This window comes from Etheostoma spectabile, unplaced genomic scaffold (genome assembly GCF_008692095.1).
Source record: "Etheostoma spectabile isolate EspeVRDwgs_2016 unplaced genomic scaffold, UIUC_Espe_1.0 scaffold00003242, whole genome shotgun sequence".
NCBI classification, from domain to species: Eukaryota; Metazoa; Chordata; class Actinopteri; order Perciformes; family Percidae; genus Etheostoma; species Etheostoma spectabile.
Window position 1 is genome coordinate 26,795 of NW_022603012.1, and position 25,177 is coordinate 51,971.

Sequence of the window (25,177 nt, forward strand, 5' to 3'; positions counted from 1 at the left end):
GAAGTAAATTTTGGTACTTCACATCTCCAGATAGACCTGACCACAAGTTATTATAAAAAATTTGCTAGGATAAAGTATGAGCATTTTAAGATCAAACAAATTTACCTAGCTAGCTACAAAACCCAAACTTTATCATATCTCAGCCAAATTAAATGCTATCAACAAAAGACTATTGTTCAACATTGCACTGCAATCCTATACTGAATCTGGCAAAGACCAGCCATTAGGAGGCGCCATAGTCAACGTTTATGTGTTTTGGCCAATAACTCAATGCATGCAAATAGACATTTGCATTTGCAATATCTCTGCCGTAGTAATGGCTATCAACATGAAACTTTGTACCAAATTTGGCGAAGATTGGCTATTAGTTGCTGCTATAATCAAAGCAGACCAGTTTTAACCCTTTAACTCAATCAATGTTAAAGGGATATTTCCAATGGCAATGTACCACAGACATTGTGGCTCAAACCTCTCGATATTTCCTGACATTTGCCTCCCCTCCTTACACTTTGAGTCCCGCTTTCACGAGCTCCCTGGATTGTCGGGAGTGACTGGTGTCGGGGATGACTGCCATAGGACTAGCCGACCCCTATTCTTTGGCCATGCCCCCTTACACAGCTAATGAATTGTATGGCATAGAGTCTTGTGTGAGGTATCATTGAACTCAGCACGGAGTTCCTATTTCATTGGTGAAGATTTGTAGTACTGAGTGCCACGCTAACCTCGATGTGCGAAGAGGAGCGAGGGCCCGTCCAACACTTGCAGCTTTTTCTAAAATTATTATAGTTAGTATTTGCTGTGCATTTATCTCTCTTTCCACAACCGGTTGCAGCAGATGGCCCCCAACCAGCACTTGCTGTTGGTGGAATTGTTTGGTCTCTGTGAGAGTGTGGACTAGACCTACTCTATCTAAAACACGTTCTGAGATAACGCCTGTCATGATCTGACACAATAAAAATCTAATTGAAATTGAATTAAATTAAGTGCAGTGTTTTCACAGCTGAAAGATGCAGGGTGGGTACTCAGTATTGACACTCAAATACAAACTTTGTGTTATACTGTGTCTGGTATAAATGTAGTATTTTCTGTAGTGTAAAATCAAACTGTACCTCATCATTACCGTAATACAACATATTAAACAACTAAAATGTAAGTTTTCAATTACAAGCAGAGCCTGTTTTGAGAAAAATGCATTTCTGTTTGACTGCATTAATTGAGGATGACCTTTTAATTGCAAAATTTTCATTTCGTAATATTAGATTTATACACTGGAAATCTGTCAAGAAAACAGAATAAAATCAACTGTAAATACATGTCCATGGCCATCTCTATTTATAGTATGACACGGAATAAAAAAAACTATGAAATGCTCCCGCAGCTCCTACCTGTGCAGGCGCAGCCTGTCTGATGTGAAAAGCAGGTACTCAGAAACATTTCTGCCTGTGATGTCCACCACGATGTCACCTGTCACCACCTTCATGAGTGGGGTCCGTCCTCCCACCCCACTGGGGCAGGAGAAGCCTGTCCCCTGCATGGAGCAGGTACAGCGCACCGGCTCATGGATTGACCGAGGGAGGGTTGGAGAAGACGTTACAGGCTCTATGCAAAACATAGAAGAGGTTTTCATTAACTTTGTCAGAATTTCATTAATTATGTCTCAGTTCCAAAAAGTATACCAGTAAGCTACTAGTCAGTACACTCAGAATTGAGCACAAGGTCTCCCACCAGTGCATCCATGGTGACACCCCCACTACCTCAAGGAACTCCTCACCCCACAGGCCTCAACACGTACCCTCCGATCTGCCTCAGCGTATCTCCTGAAACCTCCCAGGACAAAGTTGCGTACAATGGGAGATCGTGCTTTCTGCTCAGCTGCTCCCAGACTGTGGAATGCTCTCCCTGACCACCTGAGGACACCACAGACTGTGGATGCTCTCCCTGACCACCTGAGGACACCACAGACTGTGGACGCTCTCCCTGACCACCTGAGGACACCACAGACTGTGGATGCTCTCCCTGACCACCTGAGGACACCACAGACTGTGGATGCTCTCCCTGACCACCTGAGGACACCACAGATTGTGGACGCTCTCCCTGACCACCTGAGGACACCACAGACTGTGGATGCTGTTAAACGTGTCCTTAAAACCCACCTTTTTAGGAGAGCTTTTAATTGAACTCTTGCCCTTTTCCTTATTGTTTTGTTTATTTTATTTTTTATTTTTAATGTTCTCCATGTGTTTTTATTTTTATTACTTACCTGTTTTATAATATAGCACTTAGGGATTTGCGTAAATATAAATTAAATTTAAATTAAATTGATTATTCAGCGATTGGTCATGATGTCCTCATATATTATATATATCAGTAAAGGAGTCTGTGTGCCTAGTAACACAAATACAAACATTGAATCATTGAACTCATTGTTTGTATTTGTGTTAATCGTTGAACTCATTGACTTCAGTGGCGCTCTTACAAAATGTTTTTTTTGTATAGCTCTTTAAAAATAAAAATGAAACTCTTTTTGGGGAGAATTAAATTACTCTGGGCTGAGATTGCCAAAAAAGGCTCAATATGCTGCAAATGTTGGTATAATATGAAAATTGTTGGTGGATTTAAGACAAAAAAAATGTTTATTGAATAAATCAAATTTGAACTTGTCTGTCAGTGGCTTGTTGATCTTTACATTGTTAGTTAATTACTTTTCTTGACCTGGGACAAATTCCCATTGACAAAGAACTTATTGGACTTTAACTTATCATTGCACTTACAATAACAAACGTAGCTGTCCTCAATTCAGGTCATCCTGTACACACGCTCCAAACAGAGACAAGCGGACCGAACGGTTCAGATATATTTTATGAAGCAGGACCACAGCAACAGCTGCAACCATGATGAGCCTACTCTCCAAACGGTCCCTGTGCTTTGGAAGATGTCCTGCCTCATTCCTGTGCCACCAGGCTACAGACCGGTGGCTTTGACCGCCTACATTAAGACCCTGGAGAGACTTGTTCTACAACCGCTCAGGACCATGGAGAGCCCACTCAAGGATTCATTCCAGTTTGCTAACCAGCCCGAATTTGGAGTTGAGGACACCATCATCTACCTGCTAAATTGCATGTACACACACATGGATCAGAAATCCTGTTCTTTGACTTTTCCAGTGCTTTTGACACCATCAGGTCGGATCTTCTGGGGGACAAACTGACAGCGATACAGGTAGATGCCCCCCTCGTTTCCTGGGTTGTTGACTACTTGACTGGAAGACTGCTTGCAACACTGTGTGTTGGAAAGATTAGGCAGCAACACTGGGACCCCAAAGAGGACCGTCCTCTCTCCCTTACTCTTTACTGTATAAACCATGGACTTCAGCTCCCATTCAGTGATGATGAAGAGGCTAAGTACAGGGCTGTGGTGGAGAACTGTCACATGGCGCAGGGACAATTATTTGCCACTCAATAAACTCAAGACAAAGTAACTGGTAGTGGACATAAGAATGAGAAGGACCTGAGAAGGAGAAAGGCATAATGACCCCTGTCTCCATGCAAGGTGTCAATGTGGACATAGTGAAGGATTACAATTACCTAGCAGTATACAGACAGTAAAAAGAGCTACCGTGGAGCTCTCTTTACCTTGTCTCTCTTGGTTTTGTTGTAATAATAGTTTTAGACAGCATGGGACTTATTTTGATACACTAGTTAGGGCATAGAATCGAATATTGTTAGGGAGTAGTAGTTAGTCACATAGTTTTCAGATTTATCTATCATATAATCAAGAATATAATAGAACTAAAGGGAGACTTGGCATTCAGCCCAATCCGGTTGGGGAGAGTTCTAGCCCGGCCGGGCTGGAGCTCTCTTTACCTCGTCTCTTTTGGTTTTGTTGTAATAGTTTTAGACAGCTGGGGACTTATTTTGATACACTAGTTAGGGCATAGAATCGAATATTGTTAGGGAGTAGTAGTTAGTCACATAGTTTTCAGATTTATCTATCATATAATCAAGAATATAATAGAACTAAAGGGAGACTTGGCATACAGCCCGATCCGGTTGGGGAGAGTTCTGGCCCGGCCGGGCTGGAGCTCTCTTTACCTTGTCTCTCTTGGTTTTGTTGTAATAGTTTTAGACAGCTGGGGACTTATTTACACTGAGCTCCTCTCTCCTCTATCTTTCCATCTTTTCATTTATGTGCATCCATGTCCCAGAAATGCTTGTTACTAACCTAGCTCTGGGGAGTCATTCCCCGGAGTCCTTATGTTCTTTTTTCCCCAGCATGTTCCCTTGGATCAGAGAGGCTCCGAAATCAGGGTAGCAGCTGTCGCCATGGTCCCGCTACACGTTCTGTGATGCCATGTTCAACTGCTACACTGCGGTGCCCTGCTACGTCCTGCTACGTCCTGCTACGTCCTGCTACGTCCTGCTACGTCCTGCTGTGCCTTGTAATGCCGCACAGCGTCCTGCTATGCCATGAACTACTACAAAGAACTGCTACAAACTACTAATTTTTTCTATTTTTGTTATTGCCACTCTTCATTCTAACCCCAACCGGCCCGTCAGACACCGCCTACCAAGAGCCTGGGTCTGACCGAGGTTTCTGCCTAAAAGGAAGTTTTTCCTCGCCATTGTCGCACTGTTGCTTGCTCTGGAGGAAACTACTAGAACTGTTGGGTCCTTGTAAATTCTGGAGTGTGGTCTATCTGTAAAGTGTCTTGAGATAACTCTTGTTATGAATTGATACTATAAATAAAATTAAATTGAATTGAATTGAATTGAATTAAACTGGACTGGATTAAGAGTCGACTCTATCTTCTAAGAAGGCTAAGGTCCTTTAACATAGACAATGCTGAGCACAATGCTGAGGATGTTTTATGAGTCTGTGGTGACTAGTGCTCTCCATAATGTTGTATGCAGGGGCAGCAGGCTGAGAATGGCAGACACCAACAGACTCAACTAATTAACTGACACAGAAGTCATTCGCATGCTGATTGAACTCCTATCATACATGGATACTACATGGTGCTCCCTGTTTCAGCATAGCATGCTTGACAAGTCCAGGGAGCATTATCAAGAGTGGAGCCATCAGCGCATGTATTTCCATTTATTGCAATAAATGGTTAAGTCTATGACAAGAGTGTTACTGAATGAACTGATTGACTGGTCAGTCTGAGGAGCACCAGTGACAGACTCCATTATATACCACAGAGCACCGCAGGAGGTTGTTCCTGCATGCGGCCATCAAACAGTACAGTATATAACTGCTCCCTCTGAGTGTTACATGGTTTGGACTCACAACGCGTATCTTTCACATCACATCTCACTCAACTTACTCAGAACAATAATTAAAATCAGTTACATGTGCAATATCTGTTATCTTATATTCACACTGTACTTTATTTATGTAATACACTGCACTTCAAATATTCAAAACATTTGTACAATTCATTGTTTTAGCAACATAATTTTTAAACCCAATCTTACTTCACTTCTACTTCACTTTTTCTTTTACTTTCTACATGTATTGACTATCTTTTAACTTACTTAGTTTTACCTTTCATCTTTTACTGCAACTGACCAATTTCCTTGAGGAAATGAATAACGTATTCTGATTCTGATATTTAAAACTACACACACATTGCACATATCAAAAATGGTCATCAGCCTTATGAGATGGACTCACCATTAACTGTTGTTGGAGGGGCGACAGTGAAGTTCCACAGTCCATCCTCAAAGCGAGGATCTGGGTCATCTGAAGGTGCCGGTGAAGGAGGTGGGGGTACAAAGTTCGAGAGGGGGACCCCCTGAGTGAAGGAGTCCAGACACATGGAGTCAAAGTAGCGGGCAGCCAGGGTCTTGGAGTTGTTGGCGCTGGGGTTAAGGGTCTGTGCCAGTTGGTCTAGGGTGCTGTTGAAGGGGGTTTTAAGGACACAGGTAGCACCCACACCCGAGGGCAGACGGAGGGTGTTGATGATCTTTTGTGCATTGGCATCTGGTGACAGCTTGCTCCTGAGAGAGGAGGCAAGAGATGCTACAATTGTTTTTGCACTGGTTATTGACAGTCACAAAAATATTTATTCCCAAATGTAATTTTTCCATTTTGACTCTAATAAAACACATTGTATGACTTTAAATTTTGTTCCCTAAAGGAGAGGAATGAGGTAAAACACATAGAGTGAAATATAGACCCCCGCCTGCACATATAAACATCCGTCACTGCAGTTATCCTTCAGTTAGATAGCCGCTTGTCACCAAGCCCAGCTGAGGCAAATTGGTGTTGTTATTATTATTGCGGCAATATTCACGCCAGCGTCCTCACGTTCTATCATTGTAGACAGTGGTAGGCAGCTTGCACAGCAGTACAGCGAGAAGAAGTAAGGCCAACCAATGCAGCAGCAGCGGTGTACTGGCCTGATCATAAAGACCCCTGTTCATCCTCCGATAAACCATGCATGACTATGCCGATGTCCAGCACATCATTGGATTCATGACAAAAGCTAGCTCAAGCTGGATAGCGCTTTTAGAAGTTCAAACTTGACTAGCCCGCCAACATACTCCATGTGGTCAGCCCAGTTAGCAGTGGGTACTTCAGCCAAATGCTCCTTGCCATCAGACATAGACAAAGCTGCATCCCTCGACTCAAAGAGGAGACGGTAGTCCTTCCCAGCACTTTCTCCACAAAAGAGCACCGGAACTGACAAAAAGAACCCATAGGACTCAGGGGCTTAGTCAATGCTCTCAGATGTTTGTATGTGCAGGTGGGGCCACAGGTCATCTGTCTTACAGGGGTTAACAGAGTTTTCTTCAGTCAGGTCACACAGGGGCATTATATCCTATACTATATGTGTTGTACCAGGTGAATCAACTGAAAGGGAACCACTGCTGTGTACATGTTTTTTTTTTTAAATAATGTAAGCCTTTTATATCCTCACAGCTGTTTTCAGTGACAGTATCCTGATGATTGGCTCTGTTTGAACTTGGTTGTAGATATCTAGGGTACTGAGGTAACAGACAGTCCCTCCAAGAATCGCAATGTCGCTATTGCGCCAATTCACGCAAATTCTACAAATCACCGAATTTGTTTCGCAATTTTTTTCGCGAAAGACGGTGCAAAACATTTCAGGCCGTCCTGCCAACCAGTACACATTTTAACATCAGTGTACGCTGTAATGATTTTTCACTATAAACTTGCTGAAAGCTGCTGTCGTTTCAATCCTGTCGGCTCGCTGCCGTGGGTAGGGCTGCTCAGTTCCCCCTGCACAAACACTCAAAATCCGGAGACGAGACAGCTACACTCATTATTGTAAGTGCAATGATAAGTTGAAGTCCAAAGAGTACTATATTGAACCATATGAATGTGTGTCCTAGGCCACCATAGGAAATTAACTAACAATAATCAACAAGCCACTGACAGACATGTAAAAAAAACTTTGGTGTTATTTTGGTGAAAGTGACTCAAAAGTAATGCAAAAGTAGTGTAACACATTACAACGCAGAGACAGGAATATTGTAATATAACTTATTACGCTAAAATGACAGTAACTAGTAATCTATAGTGTATTACATTTTGGAAGTAACTTGCCCAACATTGCTATCTATGCACCCTGATGACAAAGAGTCATCAAAAGAAGAAATATTGACTTCTGACCTTAGAGTAAAAGGATGGGAGTTGGATGGCTACAGAGCATGATGTAGACATTAATGAATGTATGTAATGTAAATGTAGCAGTAAAGCTACAGACATTTTTGTTGTTGTTGATCATTTTCCCCTAAAGGCTACAAACAACCGGTTTGAGTCATTCTTATTTAAATCTATCTTCATCTACAGGCAGAAAAATGACCTCTCAGTTTTTTCTTACCTGTACTGGGGTCTGTCTTCATTGGCATAGGGAATGAAGTTGCCTCTAGGTTGGGTATAGTTATGATACTGAGATGGGGACAAGATCAGAGGTGGCAAATCTCCTGTAAAACAAGACAAACAGAATGTTCATCCACATGTTAGGGCTTCTTTATTAGGGTTTCTTTTATTATTACTAAGAGCCCTTATTGCCCCTATAAAACAGTATTGACCTGGAAATAGGACGTAATAAGCCATACTTTGTATCAAATTAGACCATAACTAGAAATAATTTTATTTTTCATAGACAGAAAACAAACACATTTATACACTAATACGAAAACGTACACCTAATTTAAGCTGTAATTAGAAACACATGTATTTCCGTAATAAACTCAAAATATACAGTACTATATCTAGACAATATTATTCCAAATTAAACATTTTTTCGTCAAATGTTGTGGGCGTGAATAAATGTGAAAGTGGCTGTAACTACAGTGTACATTGTCATATCGGATTGAAATTTCCCACAATCAACAAGAGTCCAGGCCTGAGGAAATATACAGGTCAATATTGATTTTTGATCATAGCGCCCCCTGCTGGCAGGAAATCAGCCTTATATGACAAACATCATCCAATTTACATAAAACTTAGAATGTGTAGAGTCTTGCGTGAGACATCATTGAACTCAGCAGAGAGTTCCTTTTTGATTGGTGAAGGTTTGACCTGCCCCCTATGTGTTAGCCTCGCCCTTTTAATAACTACGACCCATTTCTTGTACACTATTGTGTGAGGTATTATTGAACTCAACAGTGAGTTCCCCTCTACATTGGTCATCGTCAGCGCAGAGGAGCGAGGGCCCGTCCAATGCTGCTTGCAACTTTAATTATTCTTCTTTCTTCAATAAAAGTCACACTGCTGCTTACAAGTTATGCAAGTAAAACTTTCAGGGCTGGCACAGACTGTGACACGTAACTCTGACTAAAAACACACACTTCCACCACTAGGTGGCACTGTAGCAGAAAAAGGTGTTTGGCCCTATCACTCCCAAACCGTAAATCGCACATTAAAAAACCATATATCCTTTTGCTCCCTGAATCTCCTGATATAGGCCTCTCCCATTTCTGCCTATAGTCTTATGATTTTATGAAAAATTGCGTTTTATTGAAAACCTATTTTGCCAAATTCCTACTGGACCGTGCAGCCGATCTGCATGAAACTTGACATATAGCATCTCCAGACTGACCGGACCAAAAGCTACAAAAATAATTTTTATAGGATAAAAATTGCGCATTTTACGCACATACAAATTTGTATAATTAACTATGAAAACACCAACTTTGCCATATCTGGACCAAAATTAATGCTAGCAACGTGAAACTTTAGATTCTTGTTTGCCATGAACCTCTGGAGGTCCCACCACACACCCGGGCCACCGAGGTTGACTCGCATCGGGGCGACTGGAGCAATGAGGCTTGGAGCCCGTCACAACGGCTTGCAGTTCTAGTTTTTGTTGTTATTGTGTTTTTGTTCAAAGGATTTTAAGTTTCATATCTTAAGTTTGTATTTTTATACATTTTATTTATCAGAACTTTAATATATTTTGACGTTCCTCTGTTTTGTTGTGACAATGAAACAAACAAGTTCATTTTTAACCTGCATTATCATATTATTTTAGTTAATAACTACAAATAACCAATGTTATTGAAATCTGTTTGTTTAGTTACACATTTCTAGATTTTTTTGACAACACAGTATATATCAGCTGATATATTGGAATATGAGATTTTTAAATCAACAAACATTTGTATCAATATCGGCCTTTAAAGTTCTTTATTGGTCAGACTCTAGTCTAGTTTAACTAGGGAAGTAAAGCGTCAATAAAGGATGTATCAGTATAGCGTATATATATATATATATCATACAGTATGTACCACCTACAAACAGCAAGGGACTCAGGAACGCCTCAAGGCATGAGTCACTGAAGTTGCGGCAGATGGGACGACGTGGTTTGACATTACAAGTACTTTTTTTCTAATAAGTGTTTCACGTTTCATTTTTTCTGTCTACTGTTTTATTTTGAAAGTTCTCTGTTCTCCCTTGTGTTGTCTTCTTTTACTTCCTATTGTAGATTTTCCCACCTGTGTGTTGCACGTTTTTTGGATACTGTTGTCTGTGAGTTTATTAGCTTGTTAATAAAACCGTTGCATTTTACGTACCTGACGATTTTCCTGTGTGCATTGTAGTAATAAAACAGGACACAGAAAACATGAAACTGCATGGTTTTTTATGACAGTGTTTGTTTTTGGTCTAATAAAGAAAAAAAAGAAATCTTGTTTTGGTCTAATTTGATTCAAAATAATATATATCTTATTAATGTACTAATCACAGGATAATTTTGGCATTTGGCCTTTAAAAAGGGTATAATCGGTATAATCATTTTCTGTCTAAGAACAACATTAATTCTAGTCATGGTCTAATTTGATTCAAAGTTTGACTTATTAAGTCTTTTTTATATACCGGAAAATAAAGTTTGACCCAAGACTTTAGGTTCCATAATCACTGCTACGCTTGGTGGATAGTTAAACCATTGCAACTGGTTTCCAGACACAAAGCACTTAGGGTGGTCGGTCCCCAATGTCATCACTCAAGCCAAGGACCCGATGAACTCCCAACATGGATTCACCACTGCCTGGGCCCCAGCACGTAGGCACAGGGAATTCTATGTGGCTTCATCTGTAATTCAAATTTGTCAGAATAATGCAGTGAACTCGGTACAAAACTTTGATCACTAATCAGTATAATCATCAGCATGAAAAACCTTCGCAATACATGCCTGGTAGGACAGAGAAGCAGAATAAAAACCTACTCTTAAAAACATACGTAAAATCTCACCAATCTCGGGCACAGATAAGGCCACAGTCATAGCCACACAGACGAAGAAGGCAGGCAGGAGGATCTGGGAGAAGAGGCCTTTAGTGTTCCTCTTGGCACAGTGAAACCTCTTGATGATGAGGCCATGAAACTGACCTAGCTTTAACCACCAACCCTCCAACTTGAAGCTGCCCTGCCCTTCCAATACCTCTGGCTCTGGGGATGAGGGGTTCTCTGCATCCACTGGAGGTAAAGGAGACATCAGAAAAAGAAAAAAAAAAATGAAATGAGTTGAAACAAATAGCAATTACAATAAATGTCTGCATATTTTGTGAATGCTTACAATATTTTTGCAGTTCCTTCCAGTAAAGTCAGGTGCATTGTACAGGAAACCATTCTTTCTTATTTCAGAGATATCATTATCTTATAATGCTAAACTATCCTATGATCATGTGTTGGCAGTCTAGTTGGTTAAAAAGTGGGCTCAGTAGTGTACTGCCATATCTATCCTTCATTCTAAAGATACGTGACAGGAGACATTTGTACTAAGTTTAAAGAAAAACATTGGGGTTGCCGAAAATGTCAAAAACCAAAAAGTTAGTGGCCGGTGGAGATATTACAGGTGCATTATGTAATACTGACAGCTAGTGTTTAAAATAGTTACTGCAGTACAAATTCAAAATACTGGAGAGAGCCATCTCCCCCACCCCCTCCTCCTCAGATTCGAAGTTCACGGAGGTTGTCAGGTTGAGACTGCAGCATCCGGAACAATGTTGGTAGACGCTTGTCACACATACCCACACATTATTTCACAGCAAGTGGAGAAGCTAACATTAGATACTGGCAACATTGACAGTCATATAAGCGTGTGCTTACACAGAGCTCTGTCCCCAAATGATAGACAAACTTTTTGGCTTAGAATTATGGTAGGAACCGCTAAAAACACAACCACCTCTCTGTCCTCTCCACTCAACGGACAAACACACTCCCTCGGTTTAGGATTATGGTAAGAACCGCTAAAAATAACACTACCTTGCCGTCCTCTCCACCCAACTGAACACACTTTATTGGCCTTGAATTACGGCAATAATTGCTAACCACACTGCAAACTCACGGTCCTCTCTTCCCGATTTACAGTCCACCTATCTTGGCTAAAAATTACTCACCGTTGTCTGATACGGCTGCTGAACAGGCTACTCTTTGTAAACAGCCGTGGCCCGCTTGACAAGTCAGGATAACTTTACTGGCTGTGTCTCCATTGTTTTTGTGAGTAACCAACTCCGGTACTCTAGCTATTTATTCAATGTGAGTACACGGACGTTGAAATGACATACAATGCCCGTCCCTTGTAGCTGTGATAAATTAGCCTGAAGCCAATGCTTACCTGTTCAGGAGGAAGTCATTTTAGTCTATAAGTTGTCTCCATCTTTCAAATACATCTCCAATATTTTCCCAGGGTTTGTTACGTCTCTGGTCACATAACTGTTAGAAACATGCCGTTTTTTTTAGGTTGGGTAGAATATACAGTATCTCCGTTGATTCTGCTCATTTGTTTGCAGCTTCTATGGCTGCACTAACATCGCAGCTGTAGCACGCTGGGTATACGTTTTTACAGATATTTATGGCAAACCGGCCTGGCTGCCAAACTGGGCAGATGATAACAACACACTGGCCAAAACACAATCAGAAATTTCAAATGAAAAAAATACTGTCAATAGCATTGTTGTCAGAAAAGATAGTATTTCAACTTAGCTTAACTTATGTTTCGTTAATATCTGATGATGCATTGGGGTAATTTTTGCATTTATTACAGTAAATATATTACATGTTGGACCTTCAAGAAGCATATATAGCCCAGTAGAGACACGGCTGTAAATGGCCAAGATGGCGGTGCTGCTGTAATCGAAGCAGAAAGGCAACAGGCTAATGACATGAAGCTGGCGGATATTGGAAAAATAATTGCAGCAATGGAGAAGATTTTGGTCAAACTGGAGAGTCTTAAGAAAATTTGCTCCTCCATCAGTTTGATGGAGTCAAAACTCTCCATCTTAATCACCAGAATGCATGCAATCGAGAATCCCATGGAAAGTATTGAGACTGCTGGGGAAGGAAAGACAGAAAAATCCAGCTGCTAGCAAGAGAGAGGTGGATATACTCTGGGGGGAAAAAATAAAGATTTTGAAAATAGATCCTGATCCTAACAAATGTTTTGTCATCATTCACAAGGGAAAAAAAGGAGGAGATGCATGCAGTAAAGTATTTGATGGAGCTGATTTGGGAGTTGCTGGAGATTGAGGGAGAAATTGAGGTGGAACGCACACATAGAACCGCCAGCCAGCAGCCTAGGGTAGGAGACAAACTCAAGGACGAAATCTGAGACGACGATTACAAGTTAAGAGATGTTTACTGAATCCAACATTAAAGTTACTAACAGCTGTGGGTTCACAAAATGATTCTAAGTATTCCTAGACCCTCCGGTTTCCAACCCAACCCCCTACGGACTGATCTACTGCCAACCCAATTACAGGATCTGAGGAAGAAACATGTACCAGCCAACTGAGATTTCTTTAGATTTTTGCAGCTGAGACATCATTAAGAGATGTCTTATACGTAAAGAGGAACTAGAAAAGCTTGGCTCTGGAATTAGGATTCTAAAAATGGTCATGTCAATTGACATTTGCCTTAAGACTTAAGATAGACGCATGACAAATGTTGGAATGAATGGGTTGCTTTTATTAACCAACATAAATACAATTTTAGGTAATAATGAACATTGACGATGAACTTTACTATAACATAACCCACACTGTTTCTTTGCCACCTAAATTTTCACTTTGCTTTCTTTTTTCTTTCTATGACAAAACTGTTTTGTTTTAATTGTTTAAAACAATGTCTAATTATCTACAAAAAGCGTAAAACGTATGATGCTCTGTAGATGTTGACTTGATAGTTAAAAAAACAACAATATAAACAAAGAAGAGTAAACTCAGAAAACAGGGAAGCGTCAGACTAAGCCTGAGGAAACTATGGCTCACTCAGATCCATCCAAACAACAAACCATGGGTTCCAAAATCTGTTATGTCCTGCTTACAAAGAAAGAAACTTATTTTTAAACAGGGAGCAGCCTCTGATCTACATTCAGCCAAAAAAGAGCTGAAGATTGAAATCTTGAACGCAAAACAGAATTACCAATCATAAAATTGTTATAATATATTATGTTCATATTATATATATTGTTAATAGTTTGCTTAATTGTTTCTATTGTCATTCTGATACCCTTGATTTTAGCAAAGAAACCCAGGAGCTGAGTCTTAAACTTAAGGACAATCAGCATTTTTACATTGATCTTAACAATTGAAATGAGTCCGGTATTTCATAATATTTAAAATAAGTCCTTACAGGTACAACATGTACCCAAGATGTTGTTGCTGTCTCTGTTCCTAAAGCCAGTTGTCCTACCACCCATATCAATTTTAGCCTGGTTGCTCTGATCTCCATTTTAATAAAACATTTTGAGAAGCTGGTCAGGTCTGAGATATAGGACTACTGAACATGCACTGGATCCTATCCAGTTTGCATATAGGCCTCACAGAAGGGTGGAGGATGCTACAGTCACTCTGCCTAATATGCTTTTAAGACAGCTGGATCGTAACGGGACTTATGCAAGGCTTTTAATTGTGGGTTTTTCCTCTGGTTTTAACACGATCCAACTTCATAACCTCACGATCCTTGACTTTTTAACTAACTTTTGTTATTCATTCTTCAGACAAATATGTGTCGGAGTAAATATGACAACAGAAGCGTTTGCAAGTATGCTGATGATTTTGTTAGTCTGCTTTATGAAAATGAGACCAGCCAGGGTCCAGTCATTTATCAGTTTGTGCACTGGTATGAGGAGTCTTACCTCCAGCTAAGCATACAGTATCTAAAACTAAAGATATACTCAATGATTGTAGAAGGAAAAATCATATGAACCAAGACATTTTAATTAACGGTCAGACCACTGAGTACATGGTATTCTATAAATACTTTGGGACCATCACTGATGCAAAATTTGGTGCAAAAAGAGTTATCAGCTCTTGTCCAAGGAAAGTATTGTATATATTTTATAATGACCATGTTTTAGGGTGCTTTTATTGGGTCCGTCTTGTAATTTCCCTGGTGTCATGGTTTGTTCATGCATCCTTAAAGGAAAGGAGTTCCTTAAAACGGTCTTGAAATAGCCCAATTGGCTGACTGGTGAGCCACAACTCTCTCAACACACACGCGCACACACACACATATATACAGTATGTGTGTGTGTATATATATATATACACACATATATATATATATATATATACACTCACCTATAGGATTATTAGTAACACCATACTAATACTGTGTTTGACCCCCTTTTTCCTTCAGCACTGCCTTAATTCTACGTGGCATTGATTCAACAAGGTGCTTAAAGCATTCTTTAGAAATGTTGGCCCATATTGATAGGATAGCATCTTGCAGTTGATGGAGATTTGTGGGATGCACATCCAGGGAACGAAGCTCCCGTTCCACCACATCCCAAAGATGCTCTATTGGGTTGAGATCTGGTGACTGTGGGGGCCATTTTAGTACAGTGAACTCATTGTCATGTTCAAGAAACCAATTTGAAATGATTCAAGCTTTGTAACATGGTGCATTATCCTGCTGGAAGTAGCCATCAGAGGATGGGTACATGGTGGCCATAAAGGGATGGACATGGTCAGAAACAATGCTCAGGTAGGCCGTGGTATTTAAACAATGCCCAATTGGCACTAAGGGGCCTAAAGTGTGCCAAGAAAACATCCCGCACACCATTACACCACCTCCACCAGCCTGCACAGTGGTAACAAGGCATGATGGATCCATGTTCTCATTCCGTTTACGCCAAATTCTGACTCTACCATCTGAATGTCTTAACAGAAATTGAGACTCATCAGACCAGGCAACATTTTTCCAGTCTTCAATTGTCCAATTTTGGTGAGCTCTTGCAAATTGTAGCCTCTTTTTCTTATTTGTAGTGGAGATGAGTGGTACCCGGTGGGGTCTTCTGCTGTTGTAGCCCATCCGCCTCAAGGTTGCGCGTGTTGTGGCTTCACAAATGCTTTGCAGTATACTTCGGTTGTAACGAGTGGTTATTTCAGTCAAAGTTGCTCTTCTATCAGCTTGAATCAGTCGGCCCATTCTCCTCTGACCTCTAGCATCAACAAGGCATTTTGGCCAACAGGACTGCGGCATACTGGATGTTTTTCCCTTTTCACACCATTCTTTGTAAACCCTAGAAATGGTTGTGCGTGAAAAAAACTGAGCAGATTGTGAAATACTCAGACCGGCCCGTCTGGCACCAACAACCATGCCCCGCTCAAAATTGCTTAAATCACCTTTCATTCCCATTCTGACATTCAGTTTGAAGTTCAGGAGATTGTCTTAACCAGGACCACACCCCTAAATGCATTGAAGCAACTGCAACTGCCATGTGATTGGTTGATTAGATAATTGCATTAATGAGAAATTAAACACACACATACACACACATATATATGTGTGTATGTGTGTGTTTAATTTCTTTTAAAGAGTTTAAAATCAGAACTCAAATACATTTTTCACATGTGGCCCTAATTCTCTTCTGTATTGTTTAGATAAAGTACACAAATTCTCAGAATTTTGACTTATTAAATTTATTTTTTGGCAATAGTTTGAAATCCTCTTTTACAGATAACCCTGGTGATTGCCTCAGTCATTAAACATTTTTTTCACTGACCAGAGTTGGGCCAGGGTTGTCTGATATTTTCTTCTTTTGGAAAAAGTAAACATGGGTATATCTGTGGTCATGGCAATTCAGAAATCAACTGCTTCCCAACCCGGGAGCAATGCATAACAATTACATTAATTGCTAGAAATGCGGGACTCCAGTGTATCTGTATACCACAAGAACTAATATGTTTTGTAGCTACTTGAATTTGTCATTGTACAGTAGGGAGAGAGAAATACAGATTCTTTTTTGTTTAGTTTGCAGTGATTACGTTCTAAAGCACAAATAAGTAACCATCAAACACTTACCAAATGTTTGTGTGCAGACTGATTTGTCCCGTGTTTGGTGTTTTTTTTGCCCCCAACATCTTCTTCCAGGCCCTGTGGCAATGGTTATGTTTAGGGTGAAGGTCAGGTTTAGCTGGCTGTAAGGCGACGTTGGAGGCAAAAAACACCATAGAACGATTTGTCCTCTTCTGCATATTTATTGCAGCAGCTAGAAAAGGAAGTATATTACTCTAGTATCAACTTTTGTCTATTTAAGACAAGGGGAGAACATTTCTCTTGCACTGTACTGCAGTCTGCAGATTTGTGTCTCGCCCAAAAAAATATGAATGCCTACTCAGGAATTGTGCTGTGTGGATTAGAGACTTAGATTTGAAAGTTTATTGATAAATGCAATTCTCAAATGTGTTTCTCTTCCTTATCTAATTGCCTGGCCCGAGTCACAGCTGTGCAGCAGCTATAAGTAGGGTGCTGTCCCCAGTGGGCAGAGCCCTATTGTTTATGCTTAGGTTGTGGGATGAAGCTAGAATACACTCCCCAGCGGTTGAACACCTTAGGGTCTGCCCACAGTTACTGTCCGACCCAGGAGTAGTCTTTCATGTTCACTTGTACATGCCACTGAACTACAAATCTGTTCATAAGCGTAATTCTTGCATTAGTCCCAATTTGAGCAGTAAAAGCAAAAACGCGAATATGATGTATAAACCAACATTTCCTGGTTGGAGCAGTCATGAGGCTTAGTGACCGCCATAACATATATGTTATTTTGTTGTCTTACCCCTCATGCTGGCAGAGTCAGACTCTTGGCTATTGTCAAAGAGCGGACAATAATCTCCATAGAAGTCGGCGTAGAGTCCCCCTTCATCCCCCCTCACTGAGCCGATGGACGGGGAAGATTTCAGGGAGGACTGACTCTGAGTCAGCCTGGAGCACATCAGCAGATTACTCTGCTCCACTTCCGGCTTCTCACTCTCTACTGAAGGTTCACTCTTGCCCTGTGGCACCCCCAGGTCTCCTGAAGCCACTGAGGATTTCCCCTGTAAGCTGCCCTCTAGGGAAACTTTCATGTCTGCCAAGAGATAGAGAGTGAAAAGATTATAAACACAGCCTTGAGCCAAAGAATGAAAAATACCTAATGTCAAAGCTTTAAATCAGACAGAAGACATTTTGCAGGAACCTATTATTGTTAAAAAATTATTACTAATTTCTGAAAACTAAAAATGGGTTGAGCCAAATGTGTTGCTATCTGGGGGACACAGGGAAGGAACTTGGTCTCACCCGCATCAGAATCGCTGTTCTCCAGTGATTGGTCCTCCTCAGACACTTTGAGAAAAACCTCCTCTAGGGTAGTGTCCATCACTCCGAAGCTGGTTAGGGCCAGGCTGTCCAAGCTCTCCTCTAAAGCCTGGAAGCACACAAAGCAGAACCAGACAGGTCGTTGGGTCATGCACTGACCAAGTAACAAGAGTTTTTACATTGTCAACCTACCATCTTTTGTCCGCAAAATGCCTCCACCACAACTGTACCTGTACCCAAAAAGACAGCAGTCTACAGTAGGGTTGAGTACCAAAACGTGGTGCCAATGGGGCATGGTTCCGATGTAAACAGTAGTAACGAGACCGAATAAGAATGAAAATTTCAGTGCATCATTTCAGTGCCTGACTCTTTTTTACCACCCCCTTTGTGACATCAGTGCCGCTACTCAGCACACTTATTCATCAGAACTGATAATGAGAGAATCAATGAAGATGTCAAAGAAAAAACGCTCCAAGGTTTGGCTGCATTTTACGTAAGGATGCAAACTCTGCAATAAGCAACAGATGCCTTAAACCAATGTCATGCAAGGGAGGTCATCCATCCATCTTCTCCTGCTTATCCAGTGTCGGGTCGCAGGGGCAGTAGCTCCACTTCCAACTTCCATTAATCAGCTCCAACTGAAGCCTTACAAGGTCAAGGTCAAAGTTTATTTCTATAGCACATTTACAAACAGTCACTACTGTCCCAAAGTGCTGTACAATTATAGATAACAACATAGGAAAAAAGCATAACAAATACCCAAAAAACATCAAAACAGAATATGCCAAAAACAACAAAAAACAAAACAAAAACAGACAACAGATAAAAAGCTTTGCTCAATTCAATAACAATAACAAAATGTCACAGCTCAGCTTGTGTTAAAAGCCAGAGCAAAAAGATGAGTTTTTAAAAGTGATTTAAAACTCTGAATAGAGGAAGCTGCTCTAATGTTGAGAGGGAGAGAGTTCCAGAGCTTAGGACCTGCCACTGAGAAAGCTCTGTCCCCTCTGGTCTTCAGTCTAGTTCTGGGACAGTCTAAAAGCAACTGGTCAGCGGACCTAAGTGCTCTGACTGGAGCATACAAAATCAGCATATCAGATAAATATGATGGTGCCAGCCCATTAAGAGATTTAAAAACAAACAATAAGATCTTGAAATGGATTCTAAAAACGACAGGCAGCCAGTGGAGAGACGATAATACGGGAGTGATGTGGTCACTGCGCCTTTTTCCTGTCAGCAGGCGTGCAGCCGCATTTTGGACTAACTGTAATCGGCGAACCGAAGACTGATCAAGGCCATAGTACAGTGAGTTACAGTAGTCCAGGCAATTTGTGATCAGGGCATGCACAACCGTTTCAAGTTGGCTATGGGGCAGGTAAGGCTTGACCTTCCCAAGACCTTACGGATGACTCTGCTTCTCCTATGTCTAAGGGAGACGCCAGCCAACCTCCTGAGGAAATCCATTTTGGCCGCTTGTACCCTGGATCTCGGTCTTTCGGTCCTGACCCAGCTATCATGATCATAGGTGAGAGTAGGGGAACAAAAACTTTCCTTCTGGCTCCAAGAGAGTATGGCTGCAGCCTGGAGCGTCCCATGTCATCCGTCCTGTCTAATGCGGTCCCGTCTCATGCGGAGGTGTGTCCAACGGTAAATTCAGAGGGTCAAAAACACGAAATCGCGAATAATTTTCCAGATGGAGTCACGGGTAAATTCGTGACCAGGGGCGGCTGTGGCTCAGTGGTAGAGCGGTTGCCTGCCAATTGGAAGGTTGGGGACAAACTGAAGAGAGACCCAACTCTGCCAATGTAGTGTTGGACATCACAGATGATGATGATGATGACAGCAGCTGTTCCTCTTCAGGTAAGTCTAGTAATTTAATGCCAAACACACATTTTTCATATCAAGTAGGCTACCAAACACCGTTGCCATTCAACAGCGTGTGTGACAATGTGTGCTATGTCCTATACTTCCACTCAGTGTCCGCTGACTTTCTGCTTAATGTGAAACTCATAACAAGTTGTGTATGTATGCTAAAAGCTTTTAGCAAATAAAGTCATCTATTATTACCATATGTTGCTTGTATTTATATTGTTTAAAGATTTAACTTAACACTGTGTTCAATTTGGCCCTGGAAATAAAAGGGTATTATTTGTTGACAAAGTGTGTGCAGTTTGGATTTTTTAAGTACCGGTTTGAGAACTGTTTAAGCACCGGAACCGTTTGAAAAATACTGAGTAGGCACCGATATTGGATAAAACCCAACCCTAGTTAACAGTCTGAATGACCATCGCCCAGTGTCCCTGACTCCAGTCACAATGAAGTGTTTTCAGAGGACTATACCACATCAAGGACATCATCCCCACAAATCCAGAAAGCCACCAGTTTGCTTACCAAAAGAAACAGATCTACGGAAGATGCAATCTCAATCACACTCAGTGGTGGAATGTCATGAAGTAAAATACTTTGTTACTGTACTTAAGTACATTTTTCACATATCTATAATTTACGTAAGTAGAATCAACATTGAATACTTTTGACTTTTACTTCGTTACATTTTGCACCAATTATCTATACTTTCTACTCCACTACATTTCTACAATGTTGTTACATTTTGGTTACATTTTCTGATCAGTTTTTCCCCCTGCCAAATGTCTTCCTGACCGCCACACGTTTGCAGTCCGCAGGGAAGCCTTCAGCAGCGGCTCCTGAACCGGCAGCAGTGCCTCTAGCTCCCAGTACCGCTTGCGATAGTACAAATTCCACTATGGCCACGCCAAGACCTGCTTTTCAATAGCATTTATTGGCCAGGCGTGTACCATTCCCACTACTACTGCTGCTCCCATTACTGCTGCTTTTCCCGAAACTCTGCTTGGTCATATGTGAAACATCTGTTCACACAGGGTTAATATACAACCCGTATATTTATCTTAAAAACTCTCAATTCAATTCAATTTTATTTATAGTATCAATTCATAACAAGAGTTATCTCAAGACACTTTACAGATAGACCACACTCCAGAATTTACAAGGACCCAACAGTTCTAGTAGTTTCCTCCAGAGCAAGCAACAGTGCGATTCTCTCTCCTGCTCCATTCGGAGACAGAGCCTTTAGTGTTGTAGCCCCATCTCTCTGGAACACCCTTCTTGCAGATATCCAAAATGCTACATCCCTGGACATATTTAAACATAAATCTCCTGAAACACCACCTGTTTACCATAGCCTACAACCTCTAATTCTGTAGAGTGTCCTTGGGTTTCTTGAAGGGCGCTATATAAATTATATTATTATATAATAGGATGCTATTTATTGAATTCGGCTCTGCCTTTGACACAGTAATCCCACTTAAACTGGTACACAAACTGTTCATAGATTATGGATTTTCTTAATCAAAGCCACAAAATGTCAGGTTGGGCAACCAGACATCTTCAACCATCATCTTGAACACAAGTGTGCTGCACGGATATCTCAGTCCAGCACTCTGCACCCTCTTCACTTACAACTGCACCCCTATTCACGCTTACAACACTAAAGTGAAGTTTGCAGATGACACCATAGTAGTGGGGCTCATTACAAACAACAAGGAGGCCCACTCCAAGGAGGAGGTCTGGCTGGGTGGTGTTCATCTGGTCCTGAACACAACTCCAAAAAAGAAGATCATCACACACTGCCCACTTTATATAGTGTAAATGGTGAAGAGGTGGATATGGTGGACATGATTTAATTCCTTGGAATCCACATCACCAATGAACTCATGAACCCTCAACACCTCCCACCTGGTAAAGAAATAGGGATCAACCGATATTGTTTTTTCTAGGCCAATACTGATCCTTGGTAGTCAATAATACCGATAACCGATATTTGGAACTGTTATGCATCTACAGTGAAAATCAAAATCTTTAAGTCAAAATTAAGATATTGGAATGTTACAAACTCTAACACAAAACATTTAGATTCCCTAAAGCAACTATTTAATAAATTAGAAACTTTTAACATAATACACAGTAAAAGATAGTCGGATAGTTTTATGGGCGAGACATTAAGTCAGACTCAGTGGTGAGTGAAACGGAAGCAGAGGGAGTACACACAGAGCTGTAGTGGAGCAAAAGTAGCACACTTTTTAATAATTAACTTAATAGGTTTTCAGGCAAATAAAATTTTGTGTCTGGTAAGAAACGATCTCCATGGAGAAATGCCATGCTGGTATTGACAAAAACAAAAGGATCAGTAAGCTGACTGCAGGTGGCAAAAAAACATATCCAGGTTCATGACATATGACATTAATAAAGAGAGACTACACATTTATAATTTGCAAATGAGAAATGCAAGTCTGTCCTTCTCTGACATTATTATTAAGGTTCCTAAAAGGCTCCATTTTGGGCCCTCTTCTATTTAACATCTATATGCTTCCACTGGCTCAGATTATAGAAAACAACAAAAATAATTACAATATTATGGGGACAACACACAATTTACATTAAGTAAGTGCGTTTAACTAATAAATGATTGGATTTACCAGAACATTCTTCAATTAAACAAAGACAAAACTGAAGTAGTGTTTTTGGAGCTAAAGAGTAACCTTTTAAGTCAGTTAAAAACAATGGAAAAAGCCAGAAATCTTGGTATAGTCATGGACTCAGACCTCAATCTTAACAGCCACATGAAGACAATTACAAAGTTGTGTGCTACAGCAAATAAAAGCTGCTTTGCCTTGCCTAACAAGGCTGTAATTTTTTAATCTTAATTAGCTGTGACATAAATATTGGTAACAATTCCTATTATTGTATTTATATTTAAGTACACATGTGCACACAATTCTCTGTCCTCTCTATACTACTGCACAATACATTATAAAAAGGATTACATTTTGCATGGTAGGCCAAGCACCTCTAGGAGCCTCATAATCACGTGAAATAAAATTGTGCTTGGTTTTGCTACATCAAGCTAAATAACTGAGAAGGACCACAAAGACTTGTGTTTTTTAAAGATGGACCATTCAATAAAATGAAAATATTCTACATGACTTGAGCGTCAGACATTTACCCAAAATTCTGCTTGATAAATTTGGTATCTTTGGAAACTTTGGGATCCACACTTTAATATTATAGTTCTGTGGGTTTGAATAATGATTGCCTTTACAGCAGGAGTTTGCACTAATTGACCCACAGCTGGCTGAGTGAGGCTTAACCGATTTTTTTAACAACAGCCTTTGCTAAGGGATTATATTACCAGACATTTTAAATTTGAGTTAAGGTTGGTGAGATATGTATGACATGGTTTAGGTAAATCTTCAATATGCCCAACCATACTCTAGAATGCTGGAATAAGTGAACGTGCCAGTTGTTTGAGACAATGTTTTATATTACTTCGGCTTGAAATATTCTTTAAACATTTATATTCACTTTATTTTAAATTATTTTATTTATTTTTATTAAATAACAGAAGACCATGAACAAGAATAAAAAGTTTTTGGGTGTGTCTGTGTACCTGGAACAGCCTCTCGAAGCAGCCCTTCTTGACGGCCTCGGAGGGCAGGACGTAGGACAGCTCAGTGTTGGAATTGGACACCAGAAGGCAGGATGCCACAAACTGGCAAATAAACTGGGTGACGCGAGCTTCTGAGCAAGGTGACAGAGAGGAAGATAGAGACAGAGACGAAGGAGGCTGCAGCTGGCTACCCTGTCCTGAAGGAAGAATGGAACCGCACAACATAATCGATGGATGGATGGATGGAACAGGGGGGAAAGGATGGTTCAAGGGAAATAGAGAAGAGTGACACAAGGACAAGACAAAGAAAACGTTTTATTTCTGATGTATTGCTTTGCTTTGTTCTAACGCTACTCCCTCTCTTCATTCACTCTCTAGCTTGCTCGACCACAGTGACTTGCCAGCAGCCCGAGCTGAATCATATCTGAGGCCCTTTGCTGCATGTTATCCTCCCTCTCTCTCCACCATTACTTGATTGGCTATGATTTGATTATCCGTTAAAACAGGTAACATCCCTAATGTTCTAACACCAGCCCTTTTAACTGGCTTCTGTTGAGCTGAGACGGGGCAGTTCAGATTGCTGCAATTTTACCCTGCAATGTTGTTAAAGTGATGGTTCAGAGTAATTTCACCCCAGGGTCCATTGCACCATTACCTCGTGCTAAACACCCCCCCAGAAACTTTTTTTTACCTGGGTTAAACTGCTGAATATCTTAATGCAGGTGCTAAAGGAACCAACTCTGTCTCTCGTAAATTACCCCACTAATAATGCCCGAAGCAGAGAGCAGAAGCCAGCTAAATATGTAGTGACGGGAATGACATCAGAAAACAACAGCCTTGGGTTGGATAAGTCCAAGCACCCTATCACTGGCATTTCCTACTATCAAATTTATTGTAGTGTTGATGGCTTCCAGTCCGACAGCTTGGTGGTGGAAACACTAAAAAAAAACAAGAGCGATATAGAACTCATACAGAGAATTGGCACACACCTCTGCCTTCACTCTGCTTTTTGACGAGTGTCAGTTTGTATCCGTCTCCATAGGTGCTCTTTAGGAAGAGTGGCGAGCCACAGCACTTGAGTTTTCCATGGGAGATGATAGCAATGCGATCTCCCAGAAGGTCTGCTTCATCCATATGGTGGGTGGACAGCAATATTGTACGGCCTGGGGTACAGTTAGAACATACACACACACACACACACACAAACACACACACACACACACACACACACACACACACACACATAAAGGAGCTGGTTTTTGCCACAATTGTCAAACAAGAAATTAAAAAAGAGAAGCACGGCCGGGTTGAAAAAAGAAAAAGAAAAACATAACTTGATATGTATAGTCAAATGGACCTAAGAGGAGTAAATATGCACACCAAGATACTTATGAATTTTAAATAACAACGCAATTAAATTGTAAATGTATGCCAATTTTTATTATGTAAAAGGATTTAGTTATTTAGTCATGCACTTCCCATATACTGTATATATCTTGAATAATATAATTAATATTAACGGTCTATGCCCCTGACACACTAACCAGACGGCCGACCCTCAGCAGAAAAGACAGTTGGACTGATCGGTCTCCCTGAGTTGGTCAAAAAATTGCCTCATAGCATGAGACGGGTATGGCTGCA

At 40.7% G+C, this 25,177-nt stretch overlaps 1 protein-coding gene across 6 annotated transcripts in view; it reads right to left on the reverse strand.

The window, feature by feature from the left end:
• The window catches only part of abca2 (ATP-binding cassette, sub-family A (ABC1), member 2), a gene marked incomplete at its 3' end in the record, with an annotated part of 152,895 nt that overhangs the window by 24,009 nt on the left and 103,709 nt on the right, over positions 1-25,177 (reverse strand). For 5 of the 6 annotated variants that reach the window (XM_032507551.1, XM_032507552.1, XM_032507549.1 and 2 more), the window contains 8 exon segments: positions 1,386-1,599; positions 5,677-6,002; positions 7,853-7,955; positions 10,726-10,947; positions 17,534-17,824; positions 18,034-18,160; positions 23,537-23,733; positions 24,526-24,699. In XM_032507551.1, coding sequence (XP_032363442.1) covers positions 1,386-1,599; positions 5,677-6,002; positions 7,853-7,955; positions 10,726-10,947; positions 17,534-17,824; positions 18,034-18,160; positions 23,537-23,733; positions 24,526-24,699 — 1,654 coding nt within the window. 6 annotated transcript variants of the gene reach the window in all.